This window comes from Alexandromys fortis, unplaced genomic scaffold (assembly GCF_014885135.2).
Source record: "Alexandromys fortis isolate MF-2015 unplaced genomic scaffold, M_Fortis_MF-2015_v1.1 scaffold_7, whole genome shotgun sequence".
Classification (NCBI taxonomy): domain Eukaryota; kingdom Metazoa; phylum Chordata; class Mammalia; order Rodentia; family Cricetidae; genus Alexandromys; species Alexandromys fortis.
In genome coordinates, this window is record NW_026067920.1 from 18087801 (window position 1) to 18107338 (window position 19538).

The window sequence follows — 19538 nt, forward strand, 5'->3', positions numbered from 1 at the left end:
ATGACAAGAAGAAAATGATTTTGAGCCTTTAAAGCCAGCTGAGGAAATCTGCAGTTTAAGTCCCAGAGAGCACACGCAAGTCAGACTGAACCCCAAGAAATACATTACCTTAAGAAGGATCTCTCCCCCAAAATAGAAACGCATGAGAAAGCCCACTGTGTACATAGCATCTGTGGTTGTTTTGATGCAATGAGAGTAAAGCTGCATCATGACATCCTAGATCCGATCTGATTCCTAGCACCAGGAATGACTCCTTCCCAGGGAAAAGACTTGGCTTTGTTTTTAAAACAAGTAATTGTTTTACAAAAGGCATGTCAAATCCCTCACCTCCCGCTATTCACTTGTCTGCTTGGAAGTTCTGGTTTTAATGCCATGTTCTCAATTAAGGGCTTCAGTTCTCTTCCTGAAGGACACTGAGATTTCTTTCCACCTTCCTTGCTACAGATTTACATGGGGGAAAAAGCCATTATTCTTTAAAAAGCCCAAGTAAAGCCCCCGACTTGTCCTGTAGTGCAATGTATCATTCAGCTCAGACAAAACTGGCAAGACAAGCTTGTAGTCAGAAGACATTCTCCCTCCCACAGGAAGCTGAAGACACTCGCTTCTGTACCATGTTTTCTTCACTGTTCCTTCTTTATCAGACCTCAGCTGTTCACAGTTGGATGTTAGCTCAGGAGGATGTCTCAGAGGCATTGCTCCCAATGTATCTGTCTGAAGACAGACCCCGGATTAGGACCTTCCTGAAAGTCTGCGCTATTTTGAGGTGTGCTTCTGCCCTCTGAGAAGCCAGCATCTTCTTGGTTTAGGTAGGTAGAACCTGAGAAAGGCGCACAAGCAATGCCAGGTCACTAGCAATAAGAGTGGAGAATAAGCCAGGTGCAACTGGAGCAGAGCGCTGGCTGGCTCTCTCCACCTACAGATAAGGAGGTGTCTGACCTGCTGATCGCTTATCTGGCAGGAGATAACATTCACACAGAGAGTGTCTGTCTTTGTGAGAAGGAGATTTGGATCTGTTAACTCCTGGTTAGACCCACCCTGAGTGAAGGAAGGCTTTGGAACAACGCCCTGGTATTACACTATGCGTGCTCAGAGAAGGGGACCCTAGACTCCCAAGCTATCACAGCACTGAGCTCTATGAAGGCAGATCGAGGAAAGCCCCAGGAACTATAGTCTACTAAAGCACTTGGAGCCTGAGTGAAACTTGCAGGTCCGCTTAGTGAAGTTGTAGATAGGAGAAATGACATGCTTCTCACTTTTTTTTCTTATGTTTTGTTTTCATATTTAGGTTACTGTAGCTCAAGATGCCTCAGAGGGGTCAAGTCAGGGAGAAAACTGTTAGCCTGTCTCTAGAGAGACTTGGTAAAAATCTCTTCCCTGCAGATAATTCATGGTTCATTCTAGTGTCTCCAGAAGTTTATGTTGGGGAAGCACTATGACATTGTGAGATAGTTTAACAGGGCCCTCTAAAAAGTAAAGTGCAAATGTCTCCAGGAAACTCAGTGCTCACAGTGAGAGCAGCAGCCTGAAGCCTTGACACCAGGAAAGCAGCTGCCCAAAGACAAGATTTCCCCCCAGTTCTGATTACTTAGCTCATGGAAGACTTGCATTTCATGTCTTTGCTTTACTTTTATCTTTCCTATAAGTAATAATGATCTGTCCACTTCTCAGGAAGAATGTTTCTCTAAATTGAACCACCTCTTGGTTGCGGCTAGGCTCACAAATTTAGTTAGGAGATGGACTCTGAGTCGGCTATGAGTGTGAGCTAATACAGGTGGGCACAGCTGGGCTCTCTTTCCTGTCTCTCACCCTGGCACAATATACCAGTGAGGGCCTATCCTGTTGATGGTGAAGACAGAAGCCCAACACATCAACCCCTGATTCATAAGCCTGTAGCCTTTACTGGCCACAACAGTTCAAGTAGCCATACCTGGAGTCAAAAGTTGGAAAACATACTCTACCCCTCGGTGGGAGGAACTGCCACATGGTGAAAGAAGGTTGTGGAAAAACTTGAAAATGTATTGACCAGCTACCTAAAATGTGGGGAATCCACAATGACTGGGCCTTGTGACAAATAAAGGTGACATTTATTTAGCAATTGAAGAAAGGTGTTTTTCAGGGTAAGGAAATGCATGCAGCTGCAGACATACAGAGAAAAAGACCCTCCGCAAAGCAGAGGAGAGACCCAGAAAGCTGAAAATCCCAGGGCGTGCCTTTAATCCCAGTAGTCTGGAGGCAGAGGCAGGTGGATCTCTTTGAGTTCGAGAAAAGTCAGGTCTACACAGAGTTCCAGGACAGAAATGCCCTGTCTCAGAGAGGGGGGAATACATGTGATAATATTTTCATATCCTTGAGTTTATGAAATATAGAATCTACTTTGTAGCATAAAAATGTAGGAAAATATTACAGAGAATGTAGTCCTTCTATCCAACCTTAGACTTTTAGCCTTACAGATAGATATAGAACTAAAGCCACTTGTGTGAGGACTAGAAAAAAAGCAAATTTATGGTGTGGAAAACTGAACAGGATACATACAAGGTTTTAGAAGGATTCAAGGGTGATTAGTATGAAATTTTATTATACAGTAGTCAGTTATTTAGTAAATTTTTGTAGTAGTTAGAATTATTATAGGATTTTTTTTAACTAAATGAACTCACTTATCATGAATCTTAGGTCTGTGTCAACATTGGTCCAAATCATACTTTCAGATCAGCAGCAAGTTGCTTTTGCTAAAATCAGTCATTTAACTAAACACCTCTGGGACTTCGACCCTTTCACCACCAGCTCTGGCCACTAGGTTTCTTTTAGGGTCATGGGTCACAAACAAAACACATGGGGAGATTTCACGAGCCTGGGATGCTTAAAGAAAAGCAGAAACTTGGGATGGTGGGGTGCTGCTTCTTCCCTTAGGCATCCTCAATATCTTCTGAGTGTTGCGTCAAACAGTCTACCACGCATGTCTTGGAAAGATCACGTATTAACACGGTGTAGAGAACACTGGGATTGTTTGCAATAATTTTTTTTTAAAAACCTGAAAATTATATTTACGTTGTGAATATTTACTCTGCATTCCTAACCTGAACAGTAGCAAAGCAAGACAGGCCCATATGTTCCTAAACAACTCAGAGTGCGAAGGACCAGTGGGCCACATCAGAATCTGCCGTCCCGCTGTACTTTCAGTTTCTCATGTCCTTCCACGCTTTTATCATGTGCCTTAATCACAATTCTCCTGAACAGAAATAGAAGTTTCTCCATTTTTCCTTGGATTGTTAGGGGAGCCATCATGATTGCCCAGGCTCAGGTACACCGCTTGCAGCTGCACCACACTCGTTGCCCACACTGTTGATAACATACAGTCTTCAGCTGCTGGGATAAGGACTTTCAGTTTTTCTTCTTTCGCCTCAGTTCAGTAAATTCAACTTGGTCTTGACGTGAAGATGGCAGATTTGCAAAGATAATACAGACCTATGTGAAACAGAGGTGTTCATTCTGATGAATGCATCTATTTCATTATGTCAATAAACTTTGTTTTGTTTTCAGATGTTATTAGGTAGGAATCCTCCCATGAGATCTTTCAAGGAGGCATGACAGATCCCCACCCCCTCTTATATTTATAAGTAAGTACTCTCAAAGAATCCAGAGTTCACTGATTGGCTAGAGTGGCTGACCAGCGAGCCCCGAGATCCCATCTCCATTTCTGTGATGAGGTTACAGGCATGAGCCACTGTGCCTGGTGTTTCATGCAGGTGCCAAGTATTGAATTCAGGTCTTTATTCTGGCTGCAAGCACATAACCAACTGAACTGTCTTCTCAGGCCCTCAAATCAGCTTCTTTAAAATAAAAAATACTTAATTTCTAATGATTATTTTCCCTTTATTGTTTAAAGATTTTATACATGGGTCTAAATAAATTTCTCAGCAGTTAAAAGGACTTGATACTCTTGCAAAGGACGTGGGTTTGACTCCCAGTACCCACATGGCAGCACACACTCCCCTGTAACTCCAGTACCAGGAAAACTGATGCCCTCTTCTGACTTTTGTGGGTACCAGGCATGCATGTGGTGCACAAACATGCAGGCCAAACACTCATACAGATACAAATAAAAAAATGAACACTTATTACATTTTAAAGGTAAATAAATAAAAGAGAATTTCATACGTACATGTGTTTTGATGAACCCCCCCCATTTTCATCCTCCCAATACATTTCCTATTCCCTCTCCTCTGTTTCCTCACAATTTCTGGTGCTTTTATTTGTTGTGGAATATTCCTTTATACTGAGTGAAGTATGTCACTATGGTTAGTTTAATAAAAAGCTAAATAGCCAATAGCTAACTAAGCAGAATTTTGGGGGCAGAGAGAATGCTGGCAGGACAAAGACACTCCCGACATTTATTCTTAAACCCACTCAGCCTAGTTGGTGCTGCCCATGTACGCATGAGTATAGGCCATCCCCTGGACCATGGGCACCCTCTTAGGGCCAAGTACCTGAGGAGAATGGGCTCTCTGTGGTGATATTTTGTTTCTGTTATAACAAATAAAGCTTGCCCAAGGATCCGGGTGAGACGTGAGCAACTAGTTATACAAAGAGGCCAGGGGGTGGTGGCACACACCTTCAATCCTAGCACTAACACCAGAGAGGCAGAGGCAGAAGGATCTCAGGGAGTTCAAGTAGATTGATCTAGTCTCAAAGAGAAACAGAGCCAGGCGGTGGTGGCACACACCTTTAATCCTAGCACCAAGGAGGCAGAGGCAGAAGGATCTCTGTGAGTTCAAGGCCATACTAGGCAACAGCAGAGAGCTCTAATCTCAAAGAGAAACAGAGCCACGGGCAAGGCCACACTAGGCTACAGTAACTTGATCCAGTCTCAAAGAGAAACAGAACCAGGTGGTGGTGGCTCACACCTTTAATCCAAGTACTTGGGAGTCACACGCCTTTAATCCCAACACTAGGGGGGTGGAGACAGGAAGGGATGTGGCTGGGTGGAGAGAGGAATATAAGGCGAGGGGAGACAGGAGCTCAAGGCATTCCGTCTGAAGACTTGTAGAAACAGGACTGAAGAATTTAGAAACAGAGATGCCTCCTGAGTGCTGGGACTAAAGGCATACACTACCATGCCCTGACCTGCTACTTTTTTTTTAAAGACTAGTAGTGTTTGGTTTTACCATAGGTCCCTGGGTTGTATAGGCTCAGCTTCTTGGTCTGAAGACTTGTAGAAACAGGATACCCCATTCGGTCTGAGGATTTCATAGAGGTAAAAACTTGTGACTGGCTGCTCTGCTTCTCCGATCTTTCAGCCTTCACCCCCTAAAGTCTGACTCCGGGTTTTTATTATTAAGATCAATTAAAATTTGCACAACTTTCTGCTTCCCACAGCCATCAGTTGCCCATAGATAGCTCCCTACCTAGGGGTGCAATTTCGTGACCCTTCCTTCTCCCATGCCAGAATTTTATCTTGCTTGAAATTGAAAAAAAAAAATAGTGCATTTGGTCACAGTCACTATGAGTTCATATGCAACTGCCTTTCACAGGGAGACAACACTACTTCGTTGTCATTCACTGTCTACGGCATTCTGTCCCCTTCGCCATGAAGATTCCTGAGCCCTGGAAGAGGGATGTCTTTAGCCCAAGATTAAGGACTCTTTATGTCTTCTCTTCTTTAGGATTCTCTGAACCAGAAGGGAGGGATTTGATAAAGGCATCCTCTTTAGGGCTGAGTGTTCCAAGGTCTCCCACTGCATAGCATTTGGCTTTGGGTCTCTGTGTTTGCTTCCTTTTGCTGCAGAAGGATGTTTCTCTGACAGTAGCCGAGCAAGGCACTGATCTATGAGTATAGCAGAATATCATTAGGAGTCATTTTAAGACTATATTTTTGTGTATTTTGAGACAGGGCTTCTCTGTCTAACAGCATCCACTGTCCTAGAACTCGATTTGCAGACAAAGCTGGCCTCAAACTCATGGATGTCTGCTTGCCCCTACCTCCTGAGTGCTGGGACTAAAGGCATACACTACCATGCCCTGACCTGCTACTTTTTTTTAAAAGACTAGTAGTGTTTGGTTTTACCATAGGTCCCTGGGTTGTATAGGCTCAGCTTCTTGGTCATCCAAGCCATGCTGAGTATGGGTTCCTTCTCATGGGTGGGCCTTAAGTCAAATCAGATATTGGTTGGTTACTTGTACAAGCTTTGTGCCACCATTGCATTGCAGCCAGGACACCATTGTTGTTCCAAGGGTTTGTGGCTGGGTCGGTGTCTATGTTTCTCTTTTGGTATTGTGAAGAGTACCTTCTTTTTTTTTTTTTTTTTGTTTTTCGAGACAGGGTTTCTCTGTGACTTTGGAGCCTGTCCTGGAACTAGTTCTTGTAGACCAGGCTGGCCTCGAACTCACAGAGATCCACCTGTCTCTGCCTGCTGAGAGCTGGGATTAAAGGCGTGCGCCACCACGCCCAGCTGGGCTTTTTCTTAATTAAATCATTTGAAATGGGAAGACCCCCTTCTAATTGGGATTGTTTAAGGCTGGGAAGATAAACCTTTAATCCAGATCTTTTGAGGTGGGATGATTCACCTTTAATCTGGACTAAACCTTCTGCTGGCAGCCTATAAAAGGACCTGGAAGAAGTTTTTCATTGCCCCTTTTGTTCTTGCTCTTAATAGCAAGTCCACTGGCATTAGAGCCCACTTCTTTGGGATCCCAGTGTATACTGACAACCAGATGAGACATCCAGCCTTCTGAACTGAAGAACTACTGGATTCTTGGATATTCCATTTATAGACAACCATTGTTGGATTAGTTGGCCTATGGGGGCTATTTTTTTTTAAACCACCACATAGCCAAATTGCTGTATTTACTGGATTTGCAAGTTTAACAAAAATAGAAAAGCTTTACAAAAATGAAATGGCTTTTGCTAATAACAGTTTGAGATAATTTAATGTTAGGAAATTGTTACTCCAGCAATGTGTAAAATCTGTATTTAGTCAGGTGGTGGTGGCACATATCTTTTATCCCAGTGCTTACAAGGCAAAGGCAGGCAGATCTCTGAGTTCAAGGCCAGCCTGGTCTATAGTGTGACCTGGTCTATAGTGTAGCCCTATGTAGCGTAGCCAGGGCTACACAGAGAAACCCTGTCTTGAAAAGTACCCCCAAATAATTTAGTCGTGATTAAATATTCAATAACTTTAAAAGGCAATTTTAAAGGATAAATTGTTAGAACTTACAACTGAATATTGATGATAAATTCTGAAAATACAGTATTACATATTTTATCCTAGATGAATGTTTAAAATGAGGGACCCAAGAGATGGCTCAGTTCAGTAAAGGTTGGGAAGAAAAGGATTTATTCAGCTTGCAATTCTGTATCATAGTCCTTCATTAAGGAAGTCAGGACAGGAGCAAACAGGACAGGAACGCTGAGACAGGAGCTGATGCAAAGGCCACGGAGGGGTGCTGCTCACTGCCTTGCACTTCAAGGCTTGCTCAGCCTGCTTTCTTATAGAATCCAGGGCCATCAGCACAGGATCCGCATCAGTCGTCATGGGCTAGCCTCTCCCGTCAATCTCTAAGTAAGAAAATACCTTACAGGACTGCCTGTAACCTCATCTTATGGAGGCATTTTCTTAATTGGCCCTCCTCTTAGTCATTTTAGCTCGCGTCAAGTTGAAATAAAACTCCCCAGCAGTTGGGAATGGTGGCACAGCCAACACACGTGAAGCGGGTTGTGAATTGAAGGCCATCCATAATACATGAGACCCGCTCAAAAACAGAAGCAAAATAACGAAAACCGGGCTTGTACTCTGCATATGGCCACGGCCCTATTTAAAAATTTTTGTTTTACTGTATTTCATAAGTATCCCTTAGCCTAGCAGATGGCAGACAGGCAGCAGACCCTACCTAGTCTAGAGGAGCCCCTCAAAAATTTGATCTGAGAACTCCGGACCCAGTTTCCGGCAAGGGAAAGATCTGAACAAAGCCGTAGAGAACGCTCAACTTGCTTCTAGGGTAGGTGAGGGCAGAAGCCTAATCGACACAAGATGCCAAGGCTACCTTCCTCACGCTTCTCACCCGGGCGCCGGGTGTGAGCCGCGGTACTGAACTACGCATGCGCGAGCCCCGGAGCGACGCAGGCGTGGCAGGCAGAGGCGGAGTCATGGCGTCATCACCGTGCGACCTGTTTCCCGGAGCCAGTCGTCCACGGTATTGAGGTATAGTGCAAAGCTGGGTTCGGGTGATTGTCGCGCTCCTGTGGCGGCCCCTTTTCCGGCGTCCCGGGATCGCGTCCGTCCTGTGGCCGACTGGGGAGCCAGCGGGGCCTCGGTGCCGCTAGCGCGGTCCCGGCAGTCGCCTGAGCCTGTCAATGGCGCTCTCAGGCTCTGCCTTGCCTCGGCCCCTGGTTTCTCTCCCAACTCTGCCTTTGTCCTTCGCTTGTTTAACGTTGCCTTTCAAGGGATGAAAAGCGACAAGTGAAAACCCAACGAAATCTGTTTCTGACTGGTTTCAAATCCAAACGGAGAAAGGCTGTGATGGAAGGCGAAAAGAGTAATTTTTCCATGCTCTCCTTACTATTCTGCCCAAGATCGGAACGCTCGCGTTGGCAATGTTAGCTCACTTGAGATAAAGGCTTCCTTAATTTTTTTTCTTCATTTTTTTGAGACTGGGTTTCGCTATGTAGCCCCGGGTGTCTTGGAGTACTCTCTGTAGGCCAGGCTGGGCTTGTACTCAGAGGCTCCCCCTCCCTCTGCCTCCCAAGTGCTGCGATTAAAGGCGTGCACCACCATGCCCTGCCAGCATCAACAGTTAAAAAGAGCCCTACGGAGCTGGAATTACAGGTGGTTGCGAGCTTCCCAATCTGGTTGCTGGGAGCCAAACTTGGGTCCTCTGGAAGATAAACAAGTGCTTTTAACTGCTAAACCACCTTGCCAGCCTTGTAATTTATGTGCGTTTTTTATTGCTGAACTTTTGGATTGTGTGTGTGTGTGTGTGTTATCATCTGCAAGAATATGTGCTCGTGTGTGTATGTGGAAGTCCGAACATGATGGCTTCTTCCATCCTTCAGTTTGTTTATTGAGTGGGACTCCACAGTGTTTTTCATTGAACCCGAGACTCACTAACTTCAGCCATTCTAGCTAGGATGCTAAGTGATTCCCCGTTTCTGCCTTCTGAGTGTTGGACCCCCTCCATACCCGCCCCACATTTATGAGGGTGCAGGAGATCTGAATTCCAGCCCTCAAGCTTGGGGTGGGGGCAGGTGCTTTATCCAGTCAGCAACTTCTCTAACTCCTGTGATGTGTTTTTAGAGGTTAATACATTTGAAAAGGAAGCCTTATATATTCTCAGATTTTACTGAAAATTGCAGGTAACACTAGCAGAATCACTGACCAAGACAGTAGTGCTTATAGAGAACTTATATATACATTTCATCACTATATAGTCTAGCTGGCCTTTGAACTCAGGATCTCTGGCCTCAGATTCCCAAGGCTGGGGTCATAAGTGTGCACCGCTGTGTCCGCTCATGTCTTGGTTAGCAGCAGCTTCACTCTTCTGGTAGTTTCACCTTATACTCGCAACCCACGATCAGCCTCTAAGTGGATTCTGCTGCCTTTGCCTACAAAACCCAACCCAAGCTGGACCGCTGTCCTCCACCTTCAGTTCCTTCTGCCTGCTTAGGTTCATAGCTGATGCTGTCATTTCATCCTCCATAATTAGTCCCCTAGAGTCCATCCATCCTGTACAGCAGCCAGCGTGGCCCGCCACGCCTGCAGAGGACTTTCGTTGTTTTACTTGCTGATCTCTCCCCTCTCGACCTGGCACACCTCCCAGTCAGCTGGATTCTAATACATTTATTAATTTGTTGAGAACTAGCTCTAACCCTAACCTAATCCTAAACACGCATTCAATATATTTTAGTCATATTCCCTCCACTCCACTCCTAACTCCTCGGACTCCCACCCCGACCCAGTCAGCTGTTTGAAGGGTGCTTTAGCAAGTCCTCTCTCCTGGTGCCCACAGCTGATTCTGTTTCCGTGACTGCTCCAGCTCCAGAGTTGTAGGGGTTTTACTCATGTAGATTAAGGACAGAAGCAGAAGCTTAATGTGGTGTTAGTGTGAGGGAAAGAGAAATAAGGCTGAAGGATGACAGGGCCAGACTTTGACGTGGCTTTCATGTTGTACAAAAGAGTGTTTTGTCCTGAAAGGATAAGGCACCATTGCAGGGCTCAGCGAGCTGAGCGTCAGTACCTAGTTAGGGTATTGCCATGAAGACTCCTCCCCACATGCTGTGTTTGTCTACTTGACTCCCCTCTGAAGAGTGTTTGGAGATGGGTTTGCTTTCCTCGGGTCTTGTGCCTACTAGCTTGCAGTGGCAGGGCACCCTGTATCTCCCCACGCCATTGTGTTTTTATGTTTCTGTGATTATTGGATTGAGGCGTATCACGTGCAGTAAGCACAGAAGCTCAGGGTCCAGGTTTCTGCTCATCAGTGCATTCCAAGCATCAGGGTTGTTTGTTGTCAATTCTGGATACCTGTGTGGTGAGTGAGCAAGCACATGCTCTTCTTGATATCCCAGTGTGCCCCGCAAGCCGAGGAGACAGTGCACAGTCGGTTCAGGAATGAATGAGGGCATTGATAGTGCTCCCAGCTGGGCTCTGTGTTTGTGTCCTCAGGAAGGCTAGTGCACCTCGAGCTAAGGTTGAGAACTGGCTGGTGGGCACCAAGGGAGGTTAGGTTTGTGGTGGTGTCTCTGAGACAGTTGGTGGGAGGCGTGACCGTTCAGGAAGCTAAGCTAGAAGAGGCAATAAGATTGACGAAGAATATATTGGCCAGAAAATTCAGCCCCAGGGAAAAGAAGACATTTTGGTTCTTTGAATGTGGTAGTGGAGCTAAAGAGTCATAGGTTTGCATGTAGCTGCTAAGTAGGGGGAAGTGATCATCTGTCTGTCATCCCCAGTAAATTTCAAATTGTCAAACACATGAAGCTTTTATTATAGATTTGTTTTAACAGATTGCGTGGTTTCTTTGGTGGAGTCGAGTAGTTTTCTTTGTAGTCATCTGGATTCTCTTGTGAGCCGCTCACCTCTTTGTCTACTTTCTGTGGAGTTGTGTGTAGTTTCTGCCTGCCTGTTAAATTGGTTCGCAGAGGCTCTTCCTGTTGTGCCACAAGTTCATTTCCTTAGTATTTTGTTTGGATTTAACCTGATCTGTGTGTTTCCACATTGTAAAGAATCAGATAAACTTAGAGGGATATTTTTGAGCTTGGGGGGTAACTTAGAGGTAGGTTGTGTGCTTAGCGTTCTTGAGGCTTTGGTTCAGTTCCCAGGCAGCTGGCCTGCCCTGCCCACTGAAATGACAATGTCTTAAAGACTTGTGTACCATGATCCAGTCATCTGAAATGTCAGCTTCTGTTGCTAGCGGTAGAGTTATGAGCGTGGTTGAGCAGCTGTGCAGGTCCGGTGAGCACCTCCATCCCTTCCCCTCCCTGTAGTGCTCTGTGAATGTTCTAGGCTGCACCTCTTCATCCTGCAGTGCAGGACCTGAGTCATAACTGCTCTCCAACTTCATTGTATAATCTACGTAAATCCTTGTTTTGCACTTTGGCTTACTTTATGAAGGCTACTTTTCCAAGTTCATGGTTTTTATCACTGTGTACTTCAGTATATACCTTAAATGGCAGACATTATACACCTATAATAGTACTTTCATATACAACAAAATTATCCATAATTTTGAGAATGACCTTTACAGATCATGAGATCAACTAGATTATTTTATGAATGAAAACTTTGAAGCCCAGAGAGATTTAGTGATTTTTTTTCCCCAGGGTAATTGAGTGTTCAAGCAGGTACCTTGAAAGCTCAAGTGTCTGCTTCCACAACTGTTGTTAAGATGCTTAAGGACTATAAATACATATATGAACTTGAACTTGAAAAGTAATTTTTGTGATAGTTGATAAAGATTTTTCATGTCTAGGATTTGTTTTTTAATGAACTGTCAGAATGACCCTAAGCTTTCAAAAGCTAAATAAAACATAAAATTTTCAAACTCATTTTTTTGATTTCTTCAGCACATGTTAGAGGATTTTTTTTAAATGAGACTTTAAGTTTCAAAAAAATTTTGCCTTCATTAGAATGCTTTTTATTTGTTTATTTTTTAAATCGTCTGTAAAATTTATTTTGGAAAGAATACTAGGTTTCAAGGGTTTTTTGAGTTGGTTGAATCCACCTCCAGAGACCTCACTTTTATGCTCTTAAGTGTTTTATTGGGAATCATGCAGGCCACTCCCAGACATTCTAATACTTCAGTATCAAGGACAATCTCCAACTTAAAAAGGCACATTCAATCTAAAAGTTCAGTCTCCTTAGTTTAAAGGTCACAACTCTGAATATGTGCCCAAATGTCAACCTGGCGTCATGTTGATCCACTCACCGTATAGTGGGCAGCAACAAGGCATGATGGGTACCCCTTGTTTATATTGCTTGCCTCATGCAAGCAGGAAGAGTAGGCATGCATGGGCCGTATATGCAAATTTAGCACCTGCATTATGCATCATCTCATCAGGTCAGCACTTGGTGTGGTTCTCCTAGAATGCTTTTTAAAAATGTAGTTTTTCCTCATTTTTTTTTTTTTTTCTGAGATGGCATCTTATGTCACAGAGACTGGCCTTGAACTTACCTACAGCTGAGGGCGACCTGTATCTTGTTCCACTTCCCAAGTGCCTGGGCCACTAAATCTGGGTGAATTGGGTTTTGCCTATTGATGTGGTGTTAGGGTCTTGTTTTCGGAGCTTTGAAGGCAACCAAGGCTTGGTGTGTGGCCTGGGCGGGTTCTTTCCTCTTTCCCAGAAGGAGGTGTGCTTAGGAGGAGATGGTGGAAGAGATGCTGGAAGCTGCTGTCCTAGACTTGCGTGCTCAGATTCTCCTACTTCCCTTACTCAAAAGTAAAAGTGCTTTTTATTTTCTTTCTAAAGCCCTGTCTCCAATATGAATTCTGAGATTTCTTTTCGCAGTTGGTGGAAATGGCAGGTGAAGAAATGAATGAGGACTATCCCGTGGAGATCCATGAGTCCCTGTCGGCCCTGGAGAGCTCCCTGGGCACTGTGGACGACATGCTGAAGACCATGATGTCCGTCTCTAGGAACGAATTGTTGCAGAAGGTATTCTTTCTTTATTTTTGAGACAGGATTTCTCTGTGTAGCCTTGGCTGTCCTGGAACTGACTCTGTAGACCAGGCTGGCCTTGAACTCACAGAGATCCTCCTGATTCTGCCTCCTCAGTGCTGGGATTAAAGGTGTGCACTTGCACAGCCTGGTAGCAGAAGGTATTTTAAAATCTGTTTCCTGAAGATGAATTTTGTAAGACAGAAATATGTGGAAGAAGCAGTTGATTGACACTGTCCATATCTCCCTACTAGAGTTTCAGATGTAGATGTGTTGGGGTATATTTAGCCAGAACATCCTATAAAACTTTTGCATTGGGAACTTTTTTGAAAAGCAAGGACATTCATAGCCTTCTTTTTGACAGAATCTGTTTTTGACCTTTTAAGTCTTGTAATGATATTATCAGGGTTTCTGGAAACTCTGTAGTACAAAAACAGTAATTAAATTTCTCCTGTCTTTGGTATTGCCTAAGCATTTTGTTCTCCTTCCTATATGTAACTGAACCATGTACAATGCTTAGGTTGACATAAAAGCCCAGATTATAACTCTGAAATTGATATAATTTAGAAGAATTTTTCTCAGAATGTAAAAATTCCTTGTTTAATCAAAAATGATACCTTGAAGTGAAAATTTTTAGCAAAACAACAACAAAAACACTGGTTATATTTGGGCATATGTATGTATACATGTAAGTTTACAATAGCAGCCATGAATATGAAGGAGAGTATGGAGGGGTATAGAGCAGAGAGGGGTATGGAGCAGGGAGGTATAGAGCAGAAGGGATATAGGTACTAGATCATTGTATTACTGGATTTTAGGAAGTGAGAAAACATGCCTTTGATGCTGTGTTGGGAAGTTTGAAGTGTTACCTGTTGATGTGCGAAGTTTGTGGGCATCTCTCATTCTTCTGCTCTTTCTCTTTTACTAGTTGGACCCACTTGAGCAAGCCAAGGTGGACTTAGTTTCTGCATACACATTAAATTCAATGTTTTGGGGTACGTATTTTACTTTGTAGTTTATTAGGAAGTATATTACTGTTTCAAAGGTGGTTTGCTTTTAAGAACTAGCAGTCAGCATAGAAATTTCAAATGTTTTTTATTTTATGTCAATACAGGATGCCTGTGATCCACACACAAGCTTAATATTTCATAGAGATTAAATAATTTGAAATTGAATTAACTGTGCAACCTTCCTTCCACGAATAACTAGGGGTTCTTTTATTATAACACTTAATATTATATATACTACTTTATTTAATGCTGTCTTTCTCTTACAGTTTATTTGGCAACTCAAGGAGTTAATCCTAAGGAGCATCCGGTGAAGCAAGAATTGGTAAGACGTCTTTGATTTATCCTTATTTATAGGTCTGCTCTATAACTCTGGAATTCCAGACTTATGGCTGTTATCAAGCTGATTAGGGGGATCAGAATTAGGGCAGAATGGCATAATTCCAGTAATTATTTATAACTTTCATATTATTTTTCCTATAAATTGTTAAGATTTTATTCATCTCTGGGGCTACTTAAGAAAAAAAAAAAACTCTTAGACAATTCTTAAAAGTGTATTCCAGTTGATTTACTAGCAAAGACGGGGAAATTTCTCTCCTACCTTTTCAATTCCTCCATTAACTCATTTTCTCAGCAGTAAAGAATTCAGTTCAGCAACAAAGCTAAAAGCTTTTTTGGCACCAGCAGTATGTCTACTGTCCAGTAATTCTGCATCAGTGACATATTTACAACCTGCAATAAATCTTCTAGGTTGTCTCTGTATTCCATTTAGATGTATAAGTACACTAAATAAGATCTAATATCTTGGAGTTTTTGCTGACTTCAAATATTAAGTCAAATCATCCAATTCAAAGGAGAAAAATAGAAATCAAACATAGTTACCTTACTGACTTGGCTTCATGAATAAGAATTTTAATGAATTTATTCTTTGTGTACATAAAATGTAATGTACATATATATGCAAAACACACTTGACATTGTATCCCATTTTCAAGTCTTCTAGTAGCCAGTAAAGTGTGTTATTTACATCTTAGTAAAGCATATAGGTAATATACTTAAAAATAAAATGAGTAATTCAGGCCTTTTATCTTCATTTTAAAAAGTATATAGATCAGGATATTTTCTTCTTTTAAAGTTCTTGAGGGAAAAATAAATTTATACTGAAGAAATAGCAGTTGTGAAACAATTTTAAGAGAAAGGCATAAAGGAATATATAGATTTTATTTGATTTATGATATTGGCTTTAAGAAGTACAGGTTATCTTTCTAGCTTTCTAATGGTGTCCTTTTATGAAATTATTTTTAACCCAAAGTTATTTCCAGTACTCAATATTGTGTTTGTAAAAGGATAAGACCATTTGTCTTCATTCTCCTTCAGAATCTATTTCATGGAGAGCATATTAATTTTCTGGATAAGGATTGGCAAATAAAAAGCATTCTTAAGTCTATTACCCTTTCCTGACCTTGCAATAGACATTGCTAATTGATCCCAGAGTTAGAGGAAATCTATTTGCTATTTGTCATATGCATCACAAGTGGGAAACAGTCGCCTTCTTCATCCAGTAATGTTTGAGTGCCTACTACGAGCCTGGCATTGTTTTCGAGCGAGATGATGCCTTGGAGAAAAAGATGAGGAGTGTGGCAGGTGCCATACCCACAGTGTGACCATAATAAGATGAACACCACACATACTGACTGGGCAGGATGCTAAGGGGTATTCTATGGGGAAAAGGAAAAAGCAGAGCAGGTCGTGTTAAATGGAGGACTCCCTGACAAGACTGACAGTGGAGCAGACTAGAAGAGACTGGATGAAGGAGGGCGCAGGGCCCAGGGCAGGTCTAGGGTGGCTGTGCTGCTTTCTAAGGGTTGCAGCTTTGACACCGAAGAAGGAGGCAGTAGAGGATTTTGAACAGTTACTCAGTTTTGGTAATGAAACACTTGTAAGGTTCTGTATTTTGCTGTGTATGTTCATAAATCTCTTTTATTTCAGTGAAACTTGTTTTTGAACAGTGGTCAGTCACTGTATTGTATGGTTTCATCAACTTTAATTCATCATTTGAAGTATAAGATTTATTTATTCTGAGTAATATTCTTAGGAGATTTAAAGTAGTCCAGAAACCTATTATGTTTCTTACCTTTAAAGTCTGTATTTTATTAGAAAATTTCCCATGCTTACCAGTCAAAATTACGAAATTGAATAAAAGAGCTCCTATTTCATTCTTCCTATTTTAATTGTGACACTAGGCAGTAACATAAAATAGATATAAATACTGCCCTGCCTATTTTCTGTTTAGAAATGGTGGGAGAATTAATTGGTTGGTGTAAGAATTTAGGTTAATGTGAACTAACACAGTAGAGCTGCGTGTCGGCTAGTCGTTGTTTATTGTGATACCCTGGCATGCGCCTTTCCCTGGAAGAGTTCAGAACTCTTCTAAAATGGTTGGTTCTTGGTTGTTGCTGTTACAGTCTGGTGTAGAGCCAAGGTGCCCTCAAACTGACTGACCTTGAAGTCTTGATCCTCTTGCCTGTGCTTTTCAAGAGGTGGGTGCATCCCCATGTCCACTGAAGGAAGTTTAAAGTATGCCTTTCCCTACATTGTCCAAGAATGCAGGGGGCGTGCTTAGCCTGTTTGCACTCACTAGTCCCGTGGACTTAATTGCCAATAAATACTCACTGTTGGTTTTCACTGAGCAAGAGTATAATAAAACCTAAAGATAGTGAACAGCTCAGGAAATCATTGCCTTTTATTTTCTTTCTTTTTATCTCTAAGGAAAGAATCAGAGTCTACATGAACAGAGTCAAGGAAATAACAGACAAGAAAAAGGCTGCCAAGCTGGACAGGGGTGCTGCCTCAAGATTTGTCAAAAACGCACTCTGGGAACCGAAACAGAAAAATACACCAAACGTTGCTAATAAAGGGAAAAGTAAACATTGACTTTCTGGTTTTGATGTACGTATTTTCAAAAAGTACATCGTTTTTATCAGCTTATGAAATAGGTCGTTATGTGGCAATGTGAGGTTTAAATGGATTCCTTTTTGAATTCATATGTAAATTTACACATTAAATTTGTGATACTGAATTTTTTTTTGCTGAGAAAGATTAAGTTGTCTTTATTGATTTTCATATGAAGTATCATGATGTTTTTAATATTGTAAGATATATATAAGCAATTGTGAAATCCAAATGTTCTTTGTAAACATTTGTGGTGTTTTAAATGAATAATGATATTATGAAGTGTGCTGTCTCTAGACTGGAGATCTAAGGACATCTGTTTTCACTAATGGTGATAAATACAATGACTTCAATACCCATGCTGTTTTCTGTGTAGTTAGTTCAACATGTTTTTGTGTGTTTTTTTTTTTTTGCAGTAATTGCTTTCTTGATATTCAAAGTACAAAATTGAAACCTTAAGGCTGTACTTTAACTCTTCATGTTCCATTTAAAATAAAATATTCTCATTACCACCGATGGAAAATAAGATCGTGTGTCCTGGCTGGCTTTGGCTTGATTCCCTCCTAACAGAGGCTGTTGCTGTGTAGCTCCCTCGCTTCTTGCTGTGCACAGAGAAAGGGAGCACGGAAGGTAGGCGGGAGAAGCTGGATCCAGTAGGCTGACTTGTGAGTCATGTCTTAGCTTTTTTTTTAGACGTTTTCTGACTCTCTGTTTCCTAGGCCACATTTACTTAGGAATTGTTTGAACCAAATTTCTTTATTAAATACTGTTGCCCCTTCGGCACAGGGGGAATCACCTGGTATTTACATTCTGATTTATTTTTCCAGAATATTTGTGAGAGAGTTCTGCGTCTTAAACTGTTTTAGTGACGGAGCCCCGATAGCCTTGCTGCCCTCACCCCACATCATCATGTGTAGGGATGCCAAGTATAGCTAAGTTCTTTAATTTTTGAGAATAAGAGTTGTTGAAATCGTCTGTGTTTAATTTTCCACAGCAACTTTGAATATATAAATATCTTGATTCATATTATAATGGGCTTCGGAAGGCATGTTAAAATCTGTGATCCGTGGAGAGTAATTCCCGTATGGATGCAGAAAGCCTCTTAGCCCTGGTACCAGATACTTTGCAAACACGCTTAGGAACGTTTGTAGTTATTTCGCTCTTTGCCATTTAATTCTGTCAAATTTCTAGCTAGTTTTCAAGTCACTTCCTTAGAGAAATAAATGCTTTTTTAAGATAATTAAAGAATACATTCTTAATGTTCATTGTAGAGAAACTTTTTAAATTTAATAAAGAAAAAATCTTAATGAAAATTGTCACATGATTGTAGAAAATCATTAACCAATGTGTTATTTCTGAAAGTCCAGCTTAACAGCCCATTAAATTGTATATCTTTAGTAGCAGTTTATTGGGTTATTTGATAAATTGATCCCCTGATGTCCGCATTGCCAAGTACTGAGCTCAGCCCTAGAGATGTTATCTGCAGCCCTTGTGCTGTTTTTAAGAACTATTATGGAACAATCATCTTAGTTCAGTTCAGTATTTCAGAGTTCCGGGAAATTTCGCTCACTAGCCTCATCTAGAACTACACAGAGTGGTGGGCTCATCAAATTTATAATAAAATAGTTATCCTTAACAGTTTATGCCAAGTAATGCTTTGCCCTAAGGGTAGGTGTTAATTGTGTGTTTTATGGTCATGGGACTCAGCACATTAGAGAGGGCGTAGCTGTGGTAGTCTTTAGATTTGTAGATACTGATCTTTTAATATTTTAAGATTTTCTTCTCGTTCGTAGTTGCAGAGTGGGAAGTAAAATATGTTAAATTAAAATTTGAAGGTTGAATCATAATTTACATTTCTGGAGTTAGGACATACCAAGTAGGTGGGCTTTTCAGAAACTGAAGTATTAAATCTATCCAGTTATTAAAATGGACTGGTATTATTTCTAACTATAGGTTTCTAAATTATTTACAAACACAAACACTTCAGAAACGGACAGTGTACTGAAGATAGACACTTTTTTCTTGAAGTGAAAGATACTTTGGGACTAGTCAGTTTATGATTCTATTAAATTACAGTTTCATACAATAAATTCCCAGGACTTGTGACTTTTCAAAGTCTTACTGACTGAGAAAGGTTTAGGTAGTGATTCTGAACATTTTTAAAACTCAGCTTCACATAGGAAGAGAAACATGGACCGTCCCAGCATAGCAATAACCTTGTTTATGTGTTTCCGTGACCTCACGGCGTCCTGGCTTGTGTTACTGCAGGGACTGTACTTCACTACTGTGAACACTCCTTGCCCTGCCTTCTAGTCCAAGGCCAGTTTCGGAACTACAGTCGGATGTTGTTTAGCTAATGAGTACCTTAGAGCTGTCATAGGCAGTTGTGGCTTTACATAGGGTTAAAATAGAACTTAACACATTTGGCTTTTTAGAAG

General features: G+C 41.7%; 1 protein-coding gene across 1 annotated transcript; it reads left to right on the forward strand.

Moving 5' to 3' along the window:
* Nucleotides 1-8108: 8108 nt before the first annotated feature.
* C1d (C1D nuclear receptor corepressor) lies at nucleotides 8109-17628 on the forward strand. The gene is made up of 5 exons (XM_050141344.1): nucleotides 8109-8195; nucleotides 12992-13138; nucleotides 14070-14136; nucleotides 14418-14473; nucleotides 16918-17628. The coding sequence occupies exons 2-5, from the start codon at nucleotides 13001-13003 to the stop codon at nucleotides 17080-17082; spliced, it is 426 nt and encodes a 141-aa protein (XP_049997301.1). The 5' UTR covers nucleotides 8109-8195; nucleotides 12992-13000; the 3' UTR covers nucleotides 17083-17628.
* The last annotated feature ends 1910 nt before the right edge of the window (nucleotides 17629-19538 follow it).

What these genes read in the sequence shown, in the direction of transcription:
- C1d (XM_050141344.1), top strand. Translation starts at nt 13,001, where the DNA reads ATGGCAGGTGAAGAAATGAATGAGGACTATCCCGTGGAGATCCATGAG. An exon ending in GGAACGAATTGTTGCAGAAG is followed by an intron (nt 13,139 to 14,069) that starts GTATTCTTTCTT and finishes CTCTTTTACTAG; the next exon opens with TTGGACCCACTTGAGCAAGC. An exon ending in ATCCGGTGAAGCAAGAATTG is followed by an intron (nt 14,474 to 16,917) that starts GTAAGACGTCTT and finishes TTTATCTCTAAG; the next exon opens with GAAAGAATCAGAGTCTACAT.